At 37.0% G+C, this 20743-nt stretch overlaps 2 protein-coding genes and 1 long non-coding RNA gene across 4 annotated transcripts; all 3 read right to left on the bottom strand.

Moving 5' to 3' along the window:
* Positions 1-7944: 7944 nt before the first annotated feature.
* Positions 7945-13507, bottom strand: LOC124407093. Its single transcript, XR_006929287.1, has 3 exons — positions 13496-13507; positions 12782-12783; positions 7945-8183 (listed from the first exon to the last, which is right to left on the bottom strand). It is a non-coding gene; the product is annotated as an uncharacterized LOC124407093 (long non-coding RNA).
* Positions 8309-12992, bottom strand: LOC124407092 (twist-related protein-like). 2 transcript variants are annotated; one of them, XM_046882912.1, is made up of 3 exons: positions 12941-12992; positions 11867-12258; positions 8309-8607 (listed from the first exon to the last, which is right to left on the bottom strand). In XM_046882912.1, exons 2-3 carry the CDS (start codon positions 12218-12220, stop codon positions 8389-8391), a joined length of 573 nt encoding a protein of 190 aa, XP_046738868.1. In that variant the 5' UTR covers positions 12221-12258; positions 12941-12992; the 3' UTR covers positions 8309-8388. The 2 variants fall into 2 exon arrangements, with proteins under 2 accessions (XP_046738868.1, XP_046738869.1); XM_046882913.1 differs by having other exon boundaries at positions 11867-12255; positions 12941-12990.
* A 4957-nt stretch (positions 13508-18464) lies between the features above and the next one.
* Positions 18465-20293, bottom strand: LOC124407091 (glucose-fructose oxidoreductase domain-containing protein 2). Its single transcript, XM_046882911.1, has one exon. The coding sequence runs from the start codon at positions 19977-19979 to the stop codon at positions 18804-18806; it is 1176 nt and encodes a 391-aa protein (XP_046738867.1). The 5' UTR covers positions 19980-20293; the 3' UTR covers positions 18465-18803.
* Positions 20294-20743: the final 450 nt, after the last annotated feature.

The following is a 20743-nucleotide window of genomic DNA, read 5'->3' as shown; positions in this document are numbered from 1 at the left end:
TCAAATTCGAAAAACTTCAAGACAAGAAATTGACGAATTCCTAACTCTTCTTTTTTTTCTTCCTTAGTTTCTCTCCATGCACTCCTACATGAAGTCTTTTACGCCTTATTCCATGTCGATTTGTCTGATGCTATCTATAGGCTACAGACTCCAAGAATTAAGTCAGAATTCGGAAACAGTTTTTTTTGCACTGAAAACGAGGAAAATCGAAGTGTTACGGAAATATGTTAATTGATTCGAATCAGACTATTGCTTCAAAGTGAAATTGATACAACGTGTCTAAATTCTGAAGTGCTATTATGACAAAACAAAACTTGAGGTTCAGATATTTTTTATACAACTTTCTTACTTTTGTAGAAAACGAAACGGTATTCTGAATCTCAAAAGTATACGGATTGCAGATCTCACTTACCTTAGGTTTACGTGCACTGCCGTTTTAAAGTTAATGAGGAGAGTCGTAAACGAATATCTCATGTTCCACAAAAGTTTGCTGAATAATGGCGTATAACTAAAATCGATATTTGATTTGTTCTCAGATTTGTTGACAATAAGCGTTCATTATCAGTAAAAAATTCGCTGAAACTTTCACATACATGTATTATGTGTTTATGATTCTCACAGTTATACGCTATAGGCATATGTATGCAATTATGCATATACTCACGTTGTAAATAATTTTCATTGAACTCGCTGAATAACACATTGACTGATTACAATGTTTTAATAATTTTTCATCTCAATATTTCCCGGCTGATTTTTCAAAATTCGTGTAGAGACGTAGATATATGTTCTAAGTTCCGAAAATCAAAATTCAACGGCTGTGCCGTTGCCTACGTCGAATATGTAGACATTCTAGTGTAAAATGCGTTTCACGTATGTTATGTATTTTTCAGCGATTGTTAATATTCTTCAACATACACGGTGACCCCAAAGATCCGGCTCATTTTGAAGTTTGAATGAAATCTGAACATTTGAGCTGTGGATCAAGAATTTACTTTCTGGAAATAAGAGGAATTATGCATTTGTTTTGTATGTTAAAATTCTGAAAAATCTCTATACATCCCAGAGATGCACGCTCTTGAAGATGGGTTTTTAAAAAAATCGCTGCCGGGACATCGAAAAATATTTGTGGTTGAAAAATAAAATATGCAAGGTTTTTCATTTTCGTTTCAAATACCGGACAATTAATGAATTTTGAAAAAGTTTAAAATTTTTTCTCATTAAAAATAAACTCGGATTTTATTCGAAAATTCGCATTTATGTTGAAGAACAACCTTTCTTTTACGCCAACAGCAACGTTGTTGAAACTCATTTATCGCAATTACGCTCCGAGGAATAGCGCAAACCTATATTCCCTTCTTACGTAATAGGTAATAGTTCAGAAGGTTATTCAATTTTGCAATGAAAAATTATTCGATTCAAATCTTTCGGCATTAGCCCTCATCGAGTTGTTTACAACCATAACCCAAGCTGGTCCTGGTAGTATGGAATATACCGCGATTGCTTGATCGAACGACCAGTAGAAAAAGAGAGAATTATTGGTACACTTTCCGATCGATTATTGTTTTTCGGTATTAAAACGAAAACTATGCACCACCAAACCTCCAATTCGGACTACCAAACACCACCAAACGACGACCAGACGATAAAAAAAAGTCCAAAAATCCAATGTAGGGGGGGGGGGGGGGGCAACTTCACACAGGTCATCAACTCGCATCACGATGTCGTGACATATAATGTGTGCATTTACACAATGGATATCAATCGCAGCTAGCCAAAAGATGTTGACGTGAAGAGGTATGAGGAAACCGTTTTGGCGGGCCACGGACATAATGTATAAAACTAGGATGGAACCCACTAAAATTATATAAAAATATAAAATATACTAATATTGTTACCAAGGGTGAAATCACCCGTTTTACCCCCGGTTCTAATGATCTAGTAGCGGGCATATGACGGAAGAAAACTAGGCGTTCTAGTGTAATAAAATGAATAGGGTTGCTGTATCAACCACTATTATTGTAAAAACAGACTTGTTTTAGACTTTGATCTGAAAACACAAAGCCTTTATTTTGTACTCTTTAATTGCTCGCTTAACTAATTAGCTCCGTACCCATACTTTATTTGAAGCACAGTTGTTACAATATATTAAAATATAATTTCAGTGGGTTCCACCATCCTGGTTTTATGCATTATGTTACGTCATGACAATCGAGAGAGAACAAGAACAGCGAGAACAGCGTGAGCTACAAGAGGCAATACTCGAGGCGCATTCACGCTCCGAAGACAGGATGCACGAGTTGTTCCGAACCACGCTGGCGGCTCTTCGAACCGACAGAGAGGCCGGAGGATCCGAAGGAAGTCCTAGAACTCGCTGCCAAGGGCGTGACCGAGAGACCCGTTCAAATGACGTTAGAGAAATTCCCCAAATACCTCAAACTAGGATTGCAGCGCCCGTAAAACCTCCTACTTTTGACGGACAGATTTCTTGATCGGACTTTGAAAGTCAGTTTCTAGCAGCCGCTTCCCATAATAATTGGAACCCCGTAACTAAAACGACTAATCTCGCATGGAGACTGTTCTCCATAAGCTAACAGGAAAAATTTGCCTCGTTTATTTGGACGACATAATCGTCTTCGCGACAAACTTCGAGCAGGAAGTGAATCACCTCGAACAAGTCTTCTCCAGGTTGAAACAGGCAGGCCTGAAAATGAGTCCCAAGAAATGCCATCTTTTTCAAAGAGAAGTAAGCTTCGTCGGCAATATCGTTTCGTCTCAAGGTGTGAAGACCGATCCATCCAAGATCGAAAAGGTCTCTGCTTGGCCGGCGCCGAGGAATAAAGAACAAGTTCAAAGCTTTTTAGGTTTGTGTACCTATTACCGAAGATTCGTAAAAGGATTTGCCGCCATTGCCAAACCTTTACATCATTTGACCGGATTGAAGATTCCTTTCGTCTGGACACCCGACTGCGAAGAAGCTTTTAAGAAGCTTAAAACTTGCCTAACTTCTTCACCTATTTTAGCTTATCCCAAAGTCAGTCATCCTTTTATTTTAGAGACTGACGCATCTCTCTCAGGGATAGGTGGAATTTTATCTCAAGTACAGGAAGGCCAAGAGAAAGTCATCAGTTATTATAGTAGAGTTCTCAGTAAGACTGAGAGGAATTGTTGTGTTACCCGTCGAGAGCTCTTAGCCGTAGTTAAAGCAATAGTCCATTTCCATCATTACTTGTACGGGAGGAAATTCTTGATTAGAACAGAGCATGCTTCTTTGAAGTGGTTACTTTAGTTTAAATCCCCCGAAGGTCAGGTAGCTAGGTGGATTGAAGGGCTCGGACAGTACGATTTCGAAATTCGTCATCGAGTGGGTTTGCAACACGGAAACGCTGACTCTCGAAGGAAATCGGGAAAATCTAAATCGAGCTGGCCAAAATGATCCGGGAAGAGGACCACGGGGACAGGAGAGGTTCGAGCGGGAGTCTAAAGGAGGTTTCGGGGCGTTCTCACCACTCTGAGGAACGAAAAAGAGGAAGGTGGCGGGCCGGTTCCAGGTTTCCTCCGGAAGCTGCACACCCTAGATTGGGAGGACAGACGTGAACGGTGGTCGAACGGTCAAAATTCGCTTAGCGAATTTGAAGATGAATTACTCGGATTTAGATATTGCAAGTATAGATATTTGATAAAAGAATGGCCTTATCTGATTGAATCCGGAACCGTTGACCACTGTCCTCTGAAAGAGCAGAGGGGTGACAGAAAAAAGGTTGTGTCACGAGACCTGGAAATTCTCGTAAAATCTGCCACATGGGTTAGAAAAATACTAAAATCAAATAATCGCTTGTCGACCACGAAAAACAATCGTGGCTCCATTCAGGCTATAAAGAAATCAGAGCCGGTCCGACACAAAACTCGATTCAATAGAAGAAACTTCTAGAAAGAAACGAAATCGAGAAAAGAAACAAAACCTAATCACATAAACAATCTTAGAAGATTGAATCCTCGATTTGGAAAGAAACTGTCAGGAGCAAAAGAAAATGCAGAGTACTTCCCATACTTTTATTAACGCCGGGGTTTTGACGACCAGATTCAACCTGGCCGCCAATCCATTATCCTCCTTCACTAACTTGGAGGAAAGACTCGAGGAGGAGTGGGCGACGTTTTGCTGTGGATTCTTCCACGGCCTGGTAGTGGCTAATGAGCCCGGTTTTCTGTGTCGTTGGTGCCTTGAGCGGTAAGGAATCAACAAAATTGTTTCATTTATGAATCTTATCAAGATCTTTATTATCTTCAGTCGGAGTTCCGTGACTGTTGTCCAGGACATGGCGCTTCACCTCACTTTCGGGAGACCAGGTCCACTCTGCAGCGGATGCAGGGGGGATTTTTTCCTAATCATAAAGCCGACGGAGGGATGCCATGCCTGCACTATATGACGCGAGAAAACTAAGCGTTCTTATATCATAAAATGAATAGGGTTGCTGTATCAACCACTATTATTGTAAAATCAGACCTGTTTCAGACTTTGATCTGTAAATATGTTCTTTGTGATTAAACACATTTTTTCCAAAGCCTTTATTTCGTGCTCTTTAATTGCTCGCTTGACTAAACTCCGTACCCATACTTTATTTGAAGCACAGTTGTTACAATATATTAAAATATAATTTCAGTGGGTTCCACCATCCTGGTTTTATACATTATGTCACGTCATGACAGTCAGCGAAATCGCCAGGATCGACGATCGACTCTCCCCAGTTCACCGAACATCAGTGGCGACGTCACACGTGCCTCTCGTTCTACCTAATTTCTTCACTAGTCTGAATCAGTTTTACCAGTATCTCGATGTTTTCTCTCTCTTTTATCTGAACATCTCTGCACTATCGCCTCTGCATTACTATTCCCTAAGGCAAGGTTTTTTCGATCTTGTGAAGCCACGAATTTACTTGAGCATATTTTTTACTATTTTTTTTCTTTGACGTAGCTTGACTATACCGACGAACCACGAGATCCAATTATCGCAAGTGACTTCGTGACTAACTAGCTCTCTCAATTTTATCGTAACTTCTGTTAACTTTGGACTTCAGGTATAGGTGATTCTCGGATTAACTCTCAATCTTGTCTTCTTTTTGCAATTTAGCACTTGATCTTGTGATTGCTCTTGCCTAATTTCTGCTGTCTTATCTTTATCGCATTTCTTGTGCCTAATCTGTCAATTTCTTTCTATCTAATGCCTCACTTCTTTACTTGAAATCGTAGTATCTAATTGTCTCATACCGTATATAACTTCTCTTTAAGTCTCGCATGCTTACTGTATTTTGCTTACACTTAAGTTTACATATAATTTCTATACCTGATAATTATCTTTCTCATACCTTGATTTATCGCTAATATCTTGTCTATAATAAGTGAGTTGGTTTAGCCCAGAACATCGGAACCCCTGTCGCAACTGTGGCCGTAGATTAATCGACTTTGTAATATCGGTAACAAAATCATGCAGCGTAACTTCAATATCGTTTCTTCTCGTATCTATTGTTAATTCTCTTTTCTGTAGCGAATTCTTCAACTATCGCAACCGATTCCTTACCGTAGTCTAGATTTCGACGGAGCACAATCGTTAATTAATAAGTTTACGCGACATTTCGAACGTTCCGTATCGTCTGTTAAACAATACCTTAATACTCAGTCCGTAATTCAAATTACTTAAAAATTCGTGAATGCTCCCTAAAATTGATAACATTTCTTAACAATACCGTGGGTGTTTTAATTTAGTATATTACTCTTTAATCATTTTTCAAGCTATGTCAATTAATCGTATTTTTTACTTTTTTTAATCCTCGTTGAATTTCGAATCGTTGTTATTCTCGATTGTATAGAAAGAAGATGTATGGGACATTTCATTCTAGTGCTCAAGAATTAAGTACAAAAAAAAGCCAGCAGAAAGACTCAGCGCTCAAAATAAAAGTCTGAAAAAATTTATAGATTTGTTTTTTTTTTACTTGAAGCCGATCTACGAGCATCCAACATTGAAATTCCAAAAAAAAAATTGACGACTACCCTATATACACACACGCGCGCACACACACCAAGATCGGCGGTAGCCGACCGCGTCAAGTTCACTAAAAAAAAAACATGAAGGCGCGCGAACCAACACACTATCTTTTACCATGATTCGATAGTCACGACAGGGGGTGTGTTTTATTCGACACGAAAGAACTGAAAGAAAACTGAAAACCTATATGATTGGTTAATATGTATTTAAACTGATTAAAAATCAGTCAATCGGCAGCTTCTTCAAATCTTTCGTTTCCGAAAGATTGCAAATAAAACACACCCAGGGTTTCAACCTTCTTACACGTGAAGCGTCATCTGTCCTCGGTTGCGCTCAGTTTCTACAAATACTCGTTACTGACAATTGGTACAAATGTAGTCTTGTACTACCAAGGACGATTTTTCTTACCGACAGCGGTAAACGGACATTCCTGCTGCACACGATTCTTCCTTGGTCATCTATCAATTAAGCTTGTATGGTTAGATTCTTCTATATTCTTACTCATTAGTAAAATTCCTACATTTGCATAAAAAATAATACTGACGGAATCTTCCGACCCGTACAAATTCATAAAGAACGGCATATTTCAACTTGTTTGTTTGGAACTGAGATTGAAAGTAAACCTACGAATCTACAAAGAAAAAGAAAAAAAACTTCGCTGCTTGTGATTTTTATTAGACTTTCATATAAATGCAATAGTAATGTTCGTGGAAAATGAGCACTTCGAGAAAACGGAGAATTTTGGAGAAGAAGTGTTCAAAGTCGAGTAAAATTTTATCCAGATTTTTTTCTTATATGTGCTTACTAATAATAAGTAAAATGAAAAATTTTTACTCTGTTAGATTTACACTAAATAAATGAAAACTTTCCTGACTTCACCACTAGAACAATTATTTACGAATTAAATAAAAAAAAAAAAAAAAAAAAACATTCAAAACACCTGATTTTGTTCAAAAATAAATTCCTCTTAGTTTCGAAACCTTGAATGTATAATATAATCGATCAATCCGTTTTCGTCGACCAAAATGAACGAGCATGTCGTGCGTAAGCGACGGTGGAATCTGGGACCTCGTGATTGCAGTGCTACCGGCAGAGTAGGCAGTTGCGCGGTTGTTTCAGTTGTTTGAGGACGAGATGGGATATATTATTTTAGTATCGGGTTTAAACAAAAGGTTCTTCACGCTGTTTATTTAACTTGTCCGTCTATCCGACTCGCGTTCATCCTCCGCAAGATTACATCCTTCTCTTGTCCCTCGCCGCCGACCTCACTTCCATTTTCTTCCCTTCTTTTCCCTTCCCGTCGACCTCACGTTCCCCTTAACACATTTCCGGATACATACTATGGTAATACCTTTGACTTTTTTTTCATCGCTTTCCAAATAGAGTAGACACACAACGATTAGTTCAAACGCAACGAATCAATCAGAGTATGCTTGCATTATGTTTATAAAGTTTCTTGTTTATAAATTGTGTGTTTTATTCGACTAGCTGCAGCAATCTTTGGTTTTACATTCGTAAATATAATATTAAAATTACGGCTTTACTAATAATGATAGTTATTGGTTAATAAATAAGGCACACTGGAATAAATATAATCTAAGTGTAAAAATCTTCGTCCCGTTAATTAGTAGTATTAATAATAATAGTAAAAATGGTAATAGTAATAATAATCTTCATATATACGAAATATTCTTCGTCGAATTATGAGTCTATATCTTTTCACCTCTATAAAAGCCTCTAATTTTACTATATACCATATACTTACGATATCACTATTGCTTAAAATTATTTTTTCATAATTCGCATAAAAATATTTGACCTTGGAAATTGAATTTTACCACCATTTACAAAAATTTTAAACGACTTTTGTAACAGTACTACGTTTAAATCAATCTGATTCCTATTTCCTTGTTCTTGTGAAAATTTAGAACATGTGCACCGCAAGTAGTACAAAACTTGGATTATTTTTTCTCATAATGAGACGATGTAGAAAAATACGTGCTTACCAAATTGATAAATACGAGAGGTGCTCGAATTTCTCGTACCACTAAAGAAATATCTAATAATTGTAACGTATGTATGATCAGCAATGATACGAGTAACCCAGGAAAACATCAAGGAGTAGAAATCATCTGCTTTCGTACTTGCTCAATATTAAATGATGTAAACGAGTTTTCATAAGTTTTTCTTGCTTAGTTGTGTCTTTTCGTTATATTCTATTTTACTTTTTGGCACCATAATAACTTAGAGAAATTATATCACCAGAACTGTGTGAAAAGTCGAACAGTTATCAAAATTCTATTTTTGTTCTGATTTTAAAGAATAATAACGTGATCTTGTCAGCTTGTTCAATAGTAAGGAAGCTGTGGTTCATGATTATGACGAACGTGAATGGGCTGGTGATTATGATGATGATGATGATTGTGCACGTTTGGCTGAACGTCGAGCGGCGACTGCTGGTTTCGGTATTGTCCGCCTGGTGATGAAGAAGTCGAGGATGATCCTGACGTGCAATTATTGTTCATCAACATCGGAGCCCCGGTTCCTTGGATCGCAAAAGGCCACGACTACGACGCAAAATAAGATTTTTAATCATTTAAATATTGACAGTTTTCGCAAATTCTGGTGAAAATTTTTATGCAGAAATCGGTTGTTAATCAAACACAAGCACTTCCAGGAATTATGCTGAGGGTAGAATTGATCGAATTACCCCGAAGTGTTTCGTCAATTTCTGAATCTATCTAAAAATGTATAAATTTCTTTGAAAACGTGTATATTACTTTTTTATCAAAACATAAATTCATTTTTTTAATTCCGTAAGTTCATTTACCCTGATACTATTTTTGAGATTTCAATGTATCGAGTTTTTTTTTTTTTGTAGATAAGACATTTTAGCCAAATTCACAGATCTTACGTAAATTTCATTTATTTGGAAAGAAAGGTTTTCGCTTATGATAATAATTTATATTTATGGAATAAGAATAGTTTTAGAACATTTCATAGTACTTCCGAAATTCTTTCAGAATATCGGTAAGCATTGAAGGAAATCTGCAAATAGATTTTCAGGAAATGGAAGTCCACGAGTTTAACAATAAGTAATATTCAAATTCCACAAAATTGAGAAGCAATTCTAAAGAATCTTCTGAAACATGCGCTAGAGTCGGGTAATTTATCCGGATATAGCAGGAGAAGTTTTTCAAAAAAAGACGTTCATTAATACTTGTTAATCGGACGATTTCAGATAATTGCATAGTTGCATGCGGATGAAGTTTTACGCAGTCAGGAATTATCGGGCAATGTGAGTGAATTGAACTTCTCAATAGCGTTTGTAGAACATTTTCGTGTAAAATTTTTTCACTACAAATATAAGTTTGCAGTGATTTTTTTATGTCAGTTCAATTTTAATAGAATATTCGAAAAAAAAACTGCTCAGAGTAGTTGAGTAGAATTTTTCCACCCCTCGAATAACGAAGGATTAAGGCCGGATGAGGAAAAGCGGTAACCTCGAAAGTAAGAAAGTAAGTTAAAAACGGATTTTGTAAGCAAAGGGATTAAAAAAGAGGGAAAAAACGTAGTGAAGCGTCATCACAGGGGAATAAATAAGACGCGCGTGAAATGTGATGCATCGCATCTTGCGGGGCAGTAAAGAACGGAAAGTCGAACAACGGAACTATCTTGGAATTAATGGGCCGAGGGAGTGACGCTGTGATCTGGTCCACCTGGACAGACGTAAACAGGGAATGCCTCGGTGATGGCTGCCGCACATTGCGCCTACGTCGCGACGCCGATTGGAGCCACCTGGCTGCTCTCCTCGCGCCAGCTCCTGGTGCTCGGAACCAATCTTTGAGCCACAGACAAACTCGCACTTATTGTATTCCCGAACAGCTCACTTGGAATTGTTTTTTTTTCTCGCGGTTTTTGCCACCATGCCAAAGAATGCGCTTCGCGGATATGCAAAAATAAAGAGGGGGAGTAAGAGAAGATTGGAAAAATACTCGGCGGCCATGTAAAAGTTTGAGGAAAGTAAACCGAGGAGAATTTTTTGTTGAACAGCTTTTTCCTCTCGCATACTCATTTCTATAGATATTCACTTGCATGTTATTTTGAGGACTATGTTTATACAATGCTTTTAAGTGAATTGTATTGGTAATTTAAACGTGATGTGATTTGTACAATTGTACACGTGTAGAATTTGTGTAGAAAATGATTTATTTTTGTGACGATGAATTGTTTCGAATTTTCGGAAGTAAATTGAATTAGGTGAATATGAAATATTAATTTTGACAGTTAAATCTCACAACATTTATGCAACTTCAACATTCTTTCGGAGAATTGACATGAATTTAATAACGTTATACCGACAGTTAGAAATACTTAACTTTTTGCGCGATAAAAGGAACATTATATCTTGATTTTGAATTCGCTACATATCAAAGACGGACAGAATCTATTCGAATTTCTATTCGCCAATGTTTTATTTCCGATGAATTATTTAAATTATTGTGAATATTAAACCCGTTGAAAGATTAACACGAATCAGGAGTGAAATTTTGCATTAACAGAATAATTTCAAGTTTCATTATTTACATCGAAATTCTTAGTTGAAAAATGTGAAATCAGAAGCTCACATCAAGGATAATAATTCTTTGCGTGATCTCAACAATCCAAGTTTTTCGAGAAAATAAAATTCAACTACAGTCCTGCCAATTTTTACCAGACACTTCAGTAGAATTAAGTATTTTGTCTATATTGTCTATAAACATTTTAATGTATGCATCTTGGACCGTGATGTGGAAGTTTTACTTTTTAGCCTAGAAAATTGTCCCTGTAAATGTTTATGTAATCGACTGTCATGAGAATTTGACTGAATAATACCTGTATTGTTATTCAAATAATTGAATACAAATTAAACTTGAAACAATTAAATTGTAGATTATTTCTCTCTATTTATCAACTGCCTTTTAAAAGAAGTATTGTTCAATTTCAGAAAATTCTTCTCGCTGCTAATTATTTATGGTTCTGATTTCTATAATACGTTTTTTATAGGTATTACGCAAACATGTATATTCATTAACTAATATTTCAATGGCAATGAGAAATCAATCTTGGAATAATTGACTGACCGAATTTTTTTCGGCAATACGGTATACAAAACGGATTATACCGTCGCTGGCACGAGCCAGATGATGGTGAAATTATTCGCAAGTTATTGAAGTTCTCATAAGTAACGTAAACTTTAAGAAGTTTAAAACCCGAATTTCTCGAGCTATCAATTTGCAAATTTGTAATCAATTTATAAATTTAAATAGACAGTTCTCACTTGATCAGAATAAACTTGAATACATCTTCGTTCTTTGTGGGTTTTTTTTGTAAAATTTGATCATACTTAATAAGTTCAGAATCTAACAAGCATTTATTTATTGCAGTGGAATTTTTTTTTAGATATTGGAATATAATTCAATTTCAATAGTACGATCTGTAATAGAAAATAAATTTGGTTTTTAATAATGAAAAAAATATTTCTTGGAATGTTCACATCAAGAGAAAAAAAAAGTTTAAAATCACGGACTTGCAGATTCAAAATTTACTAGCTGATTAAAAAAAACGTTATTAAGTATAAAAAAAATCGAAATTAAAATTGAGTTCATTCTAGTAAAAATAAAACTGTACACGCTCCATGTAATATCGCAAGTAAAAAAAAAACAGAGCCTGATTTATTCCAAGTGGGGATTTGTGGGCGTCATTCTTAAACTTATCGAAAAAAAATGTAGGCAAAATTTTAGATAATCGAAAATTAAGATAATTGTATCCAATTTTCTAGCTCACCAATGCTAGGGAGAGCGATCTGGTGGTTTCCGGATGGGATTCACCCTCGTCTCGAAGAACGGCGCGAAGGTGCGCGATGTAGGTAGCGGCGAGCCTGAGGGTGTCGAGTTTGCTGAGTTTCGTGTCTGCCGGAACCCAGGGAAGGGTTGTTTTCAGCCTGCAGAAAGCCTTGCTGAGAACTCGCATCCGCGCCCGTTCCCTTGCGTTGGCTGCGTTCCTCGGCGCCCTCACGCCTTCCATTGCATCCTGGATATGGCCTCTGCTGCTTCCTCCGCCGTACTTTTCTTCCGAACAAAAATCGTCATCCTCAATGTCCTGCAGCGAAACCGTCGAGGTGCGTCGTTTTCGAGGCATCCTGATCCGGATCCAGAAATCTCTCCCTATTTCTTCTTCTTATTTCCGATAAAATATATACACGGTTTTTGTTACACAAAATATTTCGCTTTCAAATTAGTATAAAACTATTCTTTTTTTTTCGTCCTCTTTGTATACGTTTAGCTTCGCATATTTACACTTTTCTTTACGATTTTATCACTGTTTGCGTATTCGACTTATGTTACTTACGTAGATATTTCGATTGTAAATTTTGGGAATTGTGATTCTGTTGACGAAAATAAATCGAAATTTTCGACAATCGGGCTCATACGGTAGAAAATTCTCGGTTAAAAAGCTTACAGAGGTTTCAATTACCGAATTCTAATAAAAAATCTATTAATCCATAGAACGATATTATTAAATAACAAACCAGCATCGTTAAAAAATGCTCACACGTCTATTTCTGCATTAGAACTGCTACATATGTGTCGCTGAAGATTAGTAAATTAAAACGGAACCTTCGTTCATTGCACCGATTTTATTCAATGATTCGCGACACTAAGTTTCTCCTTGATATATTTCAAACTAAAATATGAATACGTCTCCTCCAAGGTGTAAAAAATATCGAATAGTCTAACGCATTCCAAAACTGCGATTTTTCGTCCCTGTTACATCGTCCTCTTTTTCTGTGCATAGTTTTCTCCCCTACAGAACAGCGAAATGAATGTAGGGTGCGATATCAACGGTTTGTCTACTTACGACCGATTATATGGGATATATATCCTTCCACCCGCGCAAACTGCACCGATCGCCAGTCAGGCGGAACTAATTGTTGGCGCTAAGAGATTTCCCTTGACGAAGAGGGAGCGACGGGAGCACGCGAAGACGGGGCCGAGGAGGGGACGAAAGAGGAACGGGAGGTGGGCGGGGGCGGGTGCGAAGAATACACGCAGCAGTTAAGAGGGATAAGAGAAAGAGGAAAAGGAGAAGGATGGAAGAAATGGGGAAGGGAAAACGAACAGAAACGGTCTCGGACGGGGTTTGGGAGGTCCCGGAAAACGGGCGGGGCTCTTTGGATGGCGAGCCGCCGCCTCTTATTCGGTCGCGATGCGCCGACGGCTGCGTCCACCTGGTCCTCGCGCAATTTCCGCCTCGGGCTTCACGAGCCATCATCCACGCCATCGCCATCGGGTGGAACTTCCCAGACAGCGCCGAAGCCAGAAGTTGAAAATGTCTTTGCATTAGGCCGAAGGAAGTTTTTCAAGTTAGTTGAAGAATTTTCTTTGCGGAGATTGGTTGGCCAGATATTGATACTTTTCATTAATTTTCTCACATAGAGAGAAAGTTTTTATGGTTTGGTTATTAAAAAGAACCACCATAACGTGCACCGTCACAATAACGATTCGAATATTGGTAGAATTATCGGAAAATGTGGTTCAAGTAACTATTTAGCGTCATTATAGTTGACAATGCTATATTTTCTGCAGGTTATTGCAACGTTACATCTGTTCGTTTATTTTTTGTCATTTTTTTTTCTTTTTCAGTTAAATCAAGCCTTAACGTCAATTTATTGTTGTAACAATATCAAATTCTCGCATAATAGTTATCAGATTAAGAATATATTAGTTATACTACGAGTGTAGCGTGATAAAAAATAACAGTAACACATGGGTACTAGATTTTCTGGTTATATCTACAAAACTCATTTTTGTGTAGTACCTAACATTATATTTTTCGATTATGGTAAAAAATGAAGACTTAAGTTAGAGGTTGTAATAGTGTAACCACGGTTGCTGGAAATATTCTTACTGCACGAAATTGTTATACGTTGATTATTTATCAAATTATTATATTCATAAGCAACGGACGTTTGTTCGAAATTCACAAACACCAGAAAATACCGGAATTGTAAACCAAGGCTCACATATCGATACTTCATTTCCAATTATTTCACAATTGTTAAAAACCCATCAGATTCATTCAATTTGATTCTACGAATATGACTCATTTTATTTAGAAGATTATTTTCAACAAATTCGGTCAATACTTTTTATTGTGGTGGCGCCGTTAAACATTTAAATATACAACATTGCACCAATATTAATAACGATCAACAAATGGTCGTATTGAATTAAGGCCTCACATACGTCTAGCAGCGCCAAAAATGTGGGACAAGAAATTTTTTTTTCAGTAGGTATAACAATATAAATTAATAGAAATAAATAGTACACATTGTTCATTGGTATTTAAACTTTATCAAAAAATTATATTTTTTTTATTCTTACAAAAATTCCTATATAAAAAATCACGTTATCCACAACTCTATGAAAAAAAGTTGTTCCACAGTCGACATCAAATCTCCGGTGAATGTTGATCAATCTAAAAAAATTTTTTTAATTCTTGTAAAATAAAGTTGTAGCCTGTCGAGCCGGAATTTTAAATTTCGAAAAATTTATCAATTTATGGCAGTTAAAAAAAAGTATGCGTTGTACGTCATAAATTTTACACTTTAATTATTTTTATTAAATTTTGGAATCAAAATATCAAAAATCCGACAGACTACAGATAAAACTATTTCGAATATTTAAAAAAAAATCGCATCAAAAAATATTAAAAACTTTACGAGTTATCGTGTCGACTGTGTCGGAAAAAGTAGTTTTGAGAAAAACGCGTTTAAAATTTTAAGTGCATTTTGCTCGAAGTCGCGGGCAGCTAAAGCAAGAACTTTATGAATTTTTTTATTTGTTTTGTAAACTTACGTTTAATCTCCCATTACGACCTCGTCTTGTGTACCTTCCTTGTCGGCAGTTAATTGTTTTTGTTTATTTTTTTACAATCGACGAGCTGTTCTGGCCTCTTTCGTCAGACAGTCACATTTTATACCATAACTTTGGATCTATGGGGAATTTTTGCAATCGACTTTCACAGAAATAAGGCTAAAACTATAGAGAACAACGATCTGTTTAAAAAAATTTTTTTTTTTTTCTAATTCTGGACGTATATAAGGCCTTAACGACTGAAGCTAAAAAAATAACGGTTTCAGTGATTTTGTAGGGAATAGCTTTCTAAGTAAACTGAGCCACTGTCAGTACAAATCTGCTAGATTTCTAACAATTTCGAAGTGGTTTGAAATGAAGCATGGATATCAAAACTTTTGTTCTTAAGGCAAGTTATTTCTATTTTTGTATTTTTCAAGAGATTTTCGTAGGTCACGAATATTAAAATTTGATAAATACTCAGCGTCCGATTTTCTCGTGATACAATAAGTAAAACACATCGATTCTTAGCCAAACAACTTTCTCGAAAGGTTACGTCAATGAGACATCAGACGTGAAATTTCAACTTCCCATAAATCTTCATGCCACAAGGGTTTTCCAGCCTCTTTGGGTCGTTTGTATTCAGAACAAGTTCATAGTTATTAATAGGTTCAAATAACATAGAAAATTACGGTAATTCTAAAAAGGCTTGCTTCCCACTTTTCCCCATCAAAATTTAAAATAATTTCACTCATATTAAATTTTTTATATTTATACGATATACTTTTCAAAGGAAAAAGTATAGATAATTCGTGTAAATGTGTATGAAAATTTCTGCAATTTCATCTCTAATGTACTTACGTATCACGGTATAATAGAAGTTATAGTTTTTCACCAGTATAAAGACTTGGGAAATTCACTTTACTTACACACATTTTTTGTGCCGTATATATATGATCGAGTAAACTATACGTCTCACTTGGTCGGCGGAACGCCACCGCGCTTCGTCACTTTGAAAGTTTTTATTCTTCAAAGCTAGAAACGAAATCGTTAAATCTCTAATTTTTTTTCCTGCTAGCACTGAATGCCGGTTTTAAGTTACTCGCTTTCTTCACTCGCCGTCCGCTGTTCAACGCCGATTTTATCAACACAGCCTGCGGTCTTTGGCGATCTGCCTTCCACGGTTCGCATCAAATCGAATTAGTGTGATTTTTCAATCGAAAATCAATGAATGTCTCGAATTCTGTTATGCTGATAGAACATGAATGGGCAGGCTCGCATCGACGTCTAATCAGAAATATCTTGAACGAGAATTATTCACTTGAAATCAACCGTAAGACTTTAAATCATTTTGATTCTGAGGTATCTTTATGGAAATGGAAATCAATGCAAGGTCAAGACTAATTTTCGTCCAACCTGATTTATGTTATCCAGATTTATACAGAGATATCCAAAATTTAACCATTATTTGGCCCATTAAGTGCACTTCATTCATTTGATTTTGACTTGGATCTATTTTTTGATGCCGTTACGTGTGAATCAACGACATATCATGTAATAAAAACCACTTGCGAGATACGAAGTCGGAAAGGTTGAATACACGTCTAATTTGGTGTAAAATCCAACTACAATTTGTGTTTTTACACATAAAAAGAATGTAAATAATGCATTTAATCAACATACATTATTTGTTCACAATTGTGAGTGCTGTTATAGTGCGTAATACTGTATAGTATCTTATACCGTGCTGCTCTTGGTGTCTCAGAATTATAAAAACAAGAAATATAAATTAGAAAATGAAAATTCCAAACTGGAAACGAATGATTCTTAAATCATAGGTATATAAAAATTGAGATTTTGTATAAATTTGCTCACTCTTGTACACTTATAGTCACATTTAATTACAGACATTCATAAAATTGACTTGGAAACAAATAAACGATTCGAGAAAATTTCTTTTCCTTGAAAACTTGGGAAAAACAGTTTTTCTTAATGGATGGGCTTCCTTTTTTCTGACTCTCTTCTTGCCACGGGTGAAATGGAAGTGTCCCGTGTCGTGCGTATTAATCCGACTAAATACCTCATTGACGTAGTGTCATTCGTTTCTTCGAAACAAGGACCGAGGGAACCGGGTGCGAATCCTGTAACACGAGGTGGAGCATGTACTTCTTCGGATATCTTAAGACAGGAGTAGACGTGGAAGGCAGAGCCGTAAGTCAGTCTGACACGAGCTAGGGTTCTAGTCTAAGCTCGACCCGGAGTTTAGCGGTTGACAAATTTCGGAAGAACCCCCAGCAATCCGACACTCTCTTCACCCTCTACTTTCACTTTTCACCACAAAATAATAAAACATCGGCCTCCTCTCGTGTTTCTAAAACGGCCGACAATCCAAATATGATATATGTTATGTATATGTAAAGTATATACGCATATCAGCGTCTCCTGATGTGCTATTTATGACTATGCAGTGCAGTTTTATTCATTCACATCATTTTATTCATCAATCGAGAAGTAATAATCTAGAGCATGTTATCATTGTTATTACTACTTTTATTATAATCCTATACTCAATGTAATGAAACTTTTCAAAAAAATTTGTCGGATGCCGGATGCATTATTATGCATAGAAACCTGACTTACCGACGTGGAATCGATGAAGGGTTGCGCCTAGATGGAGACATTGCAACTTTCAAAGCACCTGTTGCTTATCCCTTTAATTCAATATGGCGGCATCAAGCTGACAGAGTTCAACGTCTCCGGCAACGCCATAAACAACAGCTGATGACTAGATTTACCTATTTGAATTTATCAAAAAATTGGAACTTTTGTTGCTGCTTGAATTATAGCGAAAGTACTAAAATTGCAATCGCTCTACATATATTTATTGATTATTATTCAATAATATTTCAAAACTTTGAGGTAAAAAATAATCGAAATGTTAAACACTAAAAACTATATTTTGTACAGAAATAAAATAATACAATAATGTTGAACGAAGTTTACGACGGAGAATAATTCCGCTGCGTTTTCGGCGTCGTGAACTAAAAATTCGATAAAAAGTTATTTGAAAAAAACATACACGTAATGAAAAAATATTATACTGAGTTCGTATGGTATCAATAATCAACAAAATGCTGATTCTAAATAAATATCATGTTATATTACATACATTCAAAAACATTAAATAAAACTGAGTTATAGTATTATAAAGTACACATTAATAGTGTACTTGGGCATTTGTTACCCAAGATAAAACTATTTGCCATTGTTCTTAACATGTAACAATATTTTGTGACAAAGGTTACTAGAATTTGCATCCCAAGTGAATAATAAAATAAAGAGGAAAAAAGAAACTTATAGAATGTAACAACTAACTTTATACTACACATAACATAAATTACGTGGTTGAAGTTAGTAATTTTATTACAACGCAACATTGGCAAAAGATTCACTATTTTCCAATTTCAGAAAGAATGACATCGAAGAAGCTAAATTTTCAAAATATGAACAAGTGTTATTTTATTATGAATTTACTGAATTCCTGAAAATTATAAATTTACGAAATGACGGAATTCCTGAACATACATCAGTAGAATAACTTTACTCATTTCGACACGATAATAACTTATCTATTTAAGCTGCCTTGAAACTATATTCAGTAGTAAGTTTCGTACATCTCCTACAGTTGAGAAATGTTAATACTGTTTAACGTTCGAAATAGTATAACTAAAACGACACATTAACTATGTAATAATACTAGCTAATACCATCTCTAAAAAATCCATACAAAATAAAAAAAATTAAATGTTGCGAATTACTTATGAACAATACATGTTACGAATAATAAGAAAATTTAATTAAGCACTTCAAATTGAGATCGCTGTAGCTCGAACAGCTGCGCTAAGAAGTGGATTAGGATCTGGTTCCTCGGTTAGAACGCAAACCTTAATCCATTCCCTCCTTCTATTGCTTTGTCTAAGAGCATCAATAACAGCTTGAACATATAGACCGTCCTCAAAAGTAGCTGCAGAGGAAACAGGCTCCTTTATCCAGCCTTTCTTGTCTTCGACCGGCTGAAACGCTTCCCGCAAAGCTCCGATCAGCTTTCTCAACCCTTTGACATAGGGCAGTGGAATGGAGTCGGTGACAGAAAGACTCTGCTCTTTAATATCATCGACATCAAGATACAGAATCTCCTCTTTACCGTCATTGTTCACTCCTTTCTCTCTGAACCCATACAAATCCCCACCACGTACAACTAGGTGGTCACCACCCCCGCAGACCAATACTTCCTGATTTAATTGTCCAGGCAAGTGATTACTGAGGGTGGCTGTGACCAGTGCTCCTCCGCTGAGCTCAAGCTGGAAGCTGCAGAAGTCTGGTGAAGAAATATGCCTGATTCCATTGATGAATTTTGTTGTTCTTGTGAAAGTTCGGACCACAGCGTGAACCCTGATAGCGCGCTGCCCGACAAGGTGGAAAATCAAGTCGATAACATGGCTTCCAACGAGGGCCAGGATCCCGCCACCCATCGTATCGTTGCAAAGCCAGTCATACCCGTCGTGCAGCAGGCTGCCCATCTGCACCCGGACGTCGATCACAGTGACAGGTCCCCTGAGGTATCCTTCGTCCAGCGATTTCTTCATCCTGACAAAGGCAGGAAGGAAGCGGAGGCTATGGTTCACGATGCTTATCAACGAGGGGTAGTACTGGGCTGCACGTACCATCTTGAGTGCCTCATATTGACTTAGTCCTGCGGGCTTGTCACAGACGACATGCTTTCCGATGCCCAGAGCCTTGACAGCAATCTGAGCGTGCAGGTTCGGCGAACACATTATGAATATCAGATCGACGTCCTTCCGCAGCAGCACATCGTCGATTCGACTTGTGTGGAACGGAATGTCCAGAGCGTCTGCTACCTCTGCCGCTTCTGACAGAGTTCTTCCCCATACTGCCTCGATTTTAAAACCCTTCTCCCGCAGGAATGGGACGATTACACGAACCACATGACCCGTACCGAATAATCCGATTCCTGGCAGCATTTGAGACTAAAGGACTTGGCGACGTCAACGTTCACCGCGAACTGTGGTTATTATCTACGATTTGTCCTGTGACGCGAGTCATTGATTCAACGGTCGACAAGATCGTGACGAATTTTCAGCTCAACATAACCTCAAAGTCTGTTTGAATCATTCGCAATCTGTATTCCTCACTGACGAAGAACTATAATAATACAGTTTCGGTTTTTTTTCAGGCCACAATTTCCGCGGTTATCCGTTCAAGATGATCGCGTCATGAACATTCTTGCCAACTTTATTGTCGAATGAATAATGTTCGTAGAAATTTGGGAAATTAGCAGAAACCAGACATGGGTATGTTTCATTCGTGGTTTTATTGCTTGTAACCACGGACGTAAGAAATATAAAGACGGAGACTAAAGTGCCAATATTGGCTCGGCGAACGGGCTACGCGGAGGGCCGGTCGACCATATATCCTCCAGTCAACGCAGTCGAAAAGTAGTTTCACGCATTCGCTTCGTACCGACTCGATCTCGAGCTTCCATACCGACATTACTTTGGTTGCTACGAACTCGATACGAGCCCGTTGGATAGAGTCGATAGAGCAGGAACCTCCCACGCTCCCAGACCGACCTTGGGCCGCTTGCCCAAGTTTTTCTCCGGATCTATTCGGGAGCAATTAATAAAAAGTACGGAGCAATTAGGAGCAAATCGGGAGCAATTTTTTGGTACATTAATTATTTAAAAAATCTTAAGTTGCAGGCCAGCTTCACATAGGTCGCTTGCCC

This window comes from Diprion similis, chromosome 6, assembly GCF_021155765.1.
Source record: "Diprion similis isolate iyDipSimi1 chromosome 6, iyDipSimi1.1, whole genome shotgun sequence".
Taxonomy (NCBI): Eukaryota; Metazoa; Arthropoda; class Insecta; order Hymenoptera; family Diprionidae; genus Diprion; species Diprion similis.
The sequence above is the reverse complement of the archived record's forward strand: the minus strand, read 5'-3'. Positions and strand labels throughout refer to the sequence as shown.